The 3,066-nt window shown below is 45.9% G+C and overlaps 1 protein-coding gene across 1 annotated transcript in view; it reads right to left on the bottom strand.

The window, feature by feature from the left end:
* Positions 1-1,297, bottom strand: part of LOC106813063 (lysosomal alpha-glucosidase-like) — a 10,510-nt gene extending 9,213 nt beyond the window's left edge. The window contains exon 1 of the mRNA XM_014817106.1: positions 191-1,297. Within this exon, the coding sequence (XP_014672592.1) occupies positions 191-922 (732 nt within the window). The 5' untranslated portion in view covers positions 923-1,297. The remainder of the gene's footprint in view (positions 1-190) is intronic.
* Positions 1,298-3,066: the final 1,769 nt, after the last annotated feature.

Raw genomic sequence — 3,066 nt, 5'->3', positions numbered from 1 at the left:
GAGAGAGAGATTCAGAGAGAGAGAGAGAGAGAGAGAGAGATTCAGAGAGAGAGAGAACAAAAAGAGCGAGCAAGAGAGAGCGAGAGAGAGGGGTGGGGGAGAGAGAACTCAAAAGAGTGAGAGTGGGGGTGCGAGACAATAAACATGTGTAAAAAAAAAAATAAGCCTATAGCTGATTGGAGGTATGAACCTTGAAGTGAAGTCGAGTTTTCGTCTCTAACATCACATCCATTGCAAGCTCCATGACGTCATCAGGGTGGTAGGATGGAACGTCTCTGTACAGTGTCGCCGAATATCCCCACTCCTTACGAACTAGATCGGTTAGTCTGTAGCCAGGGTAGACTAACGGGTAATAGCAGGAGGGAACGCCCGTACCACGTAGTGTAACCTCGATCACGGTGCCCGTGAATTTATCGGTCGTTTGTACGACGTTCCGCGCCGCATTTGGCTCCACTAGAGGGAGCCAACAGCATCCTCGACCTTCGCATGTGGTCTTGTTCCTTTCATCCTCTGGATCACATTCAAACTTTAGTTCATCTGGAACTAGCGTACAAAATCCGTCGAATAGCTTTGGTCTCCTGACGTCATGACCAGGGATAGGTGGCCATGCGTTTTTGAGTTCCAGCACCTGCCTAAGACTTCCGTCATTTTGATGGGGTGAAACGGAAAAGTCGAGCTCTATTGACTCTGGGTTGGAGGGCTGCAGTAGATTGTTGTCTGTGCTGGTTAGACACCTGTACGTTTGGCACAGAATAACGAAAACTAATCCCACACACAGTATTTTGAGACAAATAGTGCAACTCTCGCTATGATCCGAATCTATACTTTCAACGCCCTTGCATGTTTTGGTGCTATCGTGTCGGTTTTTGCACATATTCCTTTCTTCATTCGTGACGAGTACTCCAGTGTTTACACCTTCCATTCTGATTCTTACACTTTACAAGTGGGTGTATGTTTTTATCACGCGCACTGTGCATGTATGTATGCAAAGTCCATGAACAAGACGGGAAGCATGACCGAAATGATATGTCAAGCCTGATACCAGCGCCATTGACGAGAGAGCGGGTGCCCGTCTATAGAGACAAAACCAATATGGCACCCTCCATCACAAATAAATTCTCCACATGGGAGATCGCTCCGAGTCCGACCACTGCGCATGGATTTTCCCACTTTTAAATATTTGTAAAATATAAGAACAAATACGCAGAGATGTCACGTGGTACTATCTAGTGTATTTCCATACGGTTAATTCCGAAAACAACAACAAATTGGCCATTTCATTTTTGACAGATTTTTGTTGTACATGTATCTTGAAACACGAACAAGGATTAAAACACTGAATTACAGCACTGTGTCACGCACACCTTGTATGGACTCGTACGAAACACAAACGATGAGGATTAAAATACTGTATCATGGCACCGCATCTCTCGTGCACCTGATATCGAGGCGCGCATGTCACTCCACTTGCTCTGGTTGTCTCCCAGCCAGTGTCCCCCGTATCGCCCGGAGCCGGGGAAGGTCGACCGCGACAGGATGAAAGGACGTTTCCCAGTCAGACTCAGCAGTGCACTGCAATGACGAAGAATTAATTACCTCTCAGCAGAAGTGTTTCCTACGCGGCGGCACCGGTTTCCCCAAGGTCACGCGACTATTCGTGTTGCTTTCTCGTCAAGCAATCACGCACTCTTGTTCGCAGACTATATTCGGAATTGGTTTCACGTGGATAATTTTATTTTATTTTCAGCCACGTTCCTATTTATAGAATATTTGGCCTCGGTTTCGCCACACCTGAGTAAAGTCAAAACTGTGTTAACAATTAACACCTTTATAGAATGAACACCTGTCCAGAAAGGACACATCTGACGTCCCCACCCTCGGGTGGTGGCTATACAGTGAAACCACCTCCATAGACCAAACACCTGTCTAGAAAGGCCACTTTTGGAGATTCCCTTCAATGACTTTCACATACAGGTTTGACTGTTCGTATGTTTTCGCCATGTTTAACCGCGCCATCTCGTGAAGCGCTTCCTGCGCGTCCGCCCGCTGCGCGTCCTTCATCTCGCGAACAGACGCGGCCGCTCGGATGAGCGTTTGCCATGCTTGCCTGTAGGTGGCTCTCATCTCGGTGAGTCCGTACAGGCTGTGTAGGTTGTAGTGGCTGCCTGCGTACTGGGTGGAGGAGGGGCAGAGCGTGCCCGCTGCGAGCGATGAGTCATCGACGGCCGGTGTGTAAGGCGGGTTGTCGGTGCGGCTAGTGTTGCTGCAGCCGTGTATGGACCCTGCCGCGCGACTCGTTGGCTCATTCTCATCCTGCAAGAGACACGGATCGCTCGTCAGAAACAGTATAAGTCTTAAGTTTAGCTAGTCTTCACACTTAACATTTTCTCATGGATTGTTGATAGAAACAAAATTAGTCTTAACATTAGTCTTGACGTTAACTTTTTCTCATAGACCTTTGACAGAAACAAAATTAGTCTTAGCATTAGTCTTAACATTAACTTTGTCTCATGACAAAACATTCATTTATCCACGAATTGTGTATCACACTCCCGGAATCCATTTTCAGAAACAAAATTAGTGTTAATACTAACTTTTTCTCAAAGATCATTGACAGAAACAAAAATTAACATCCGTTTTATAATTAATATTTTCTCGTAATAAAAGGGTAAATTAGAATAACCAAAACGTTTTTCCACATAGAATCGGTGGTACTGATCGAGACGTGATACATCAGCGATCAAGCTCGATGATATCACGTGCATTATCTGACACTATCTATACATGCAGGAGTTGTATCATACAAGCCAGATGCCATCGAACGGTACAATCTTGTGGAATTGTGCCAACTGTTTCGTCCAGTATTCCGTAGCCATCGGATGGGTGAAGTCAGGGTACGCCACTTCTCCAGGCCACAACTACAAACAACAACAATAGAAGCAAATGAAGCGGCACTATAGAAAAGCTGCCACCTGATGTCACTCATCATAAATTCTGTACAAATCACAACGATGACCCATGTCACCACACAGGACACTACACATCACAGGTCACTGTGAACAATCA

Source organism: Priapulus caudatus, unplaced genomic scaffold (assembly GCF_000485595.1).
Source record: "Priapulus caudatus unplaced genomic scaffold, Priapulus_caudatus-5.0.1 Scaffold721, whole genome shotgun sequence".
Classification (NCBI taxonomy): domain Eukaryota; kingdom Metazoa; phylum Priapulida; class Priapulimorpha; order Priapulimorphida; family Priapulidae; genus Priapulus; species Priapulus caudatus.
Note: the sequence above shows the minus strand (reverse complement) of the source record. Positions and strands in the feature narration are given on the sequence as shown.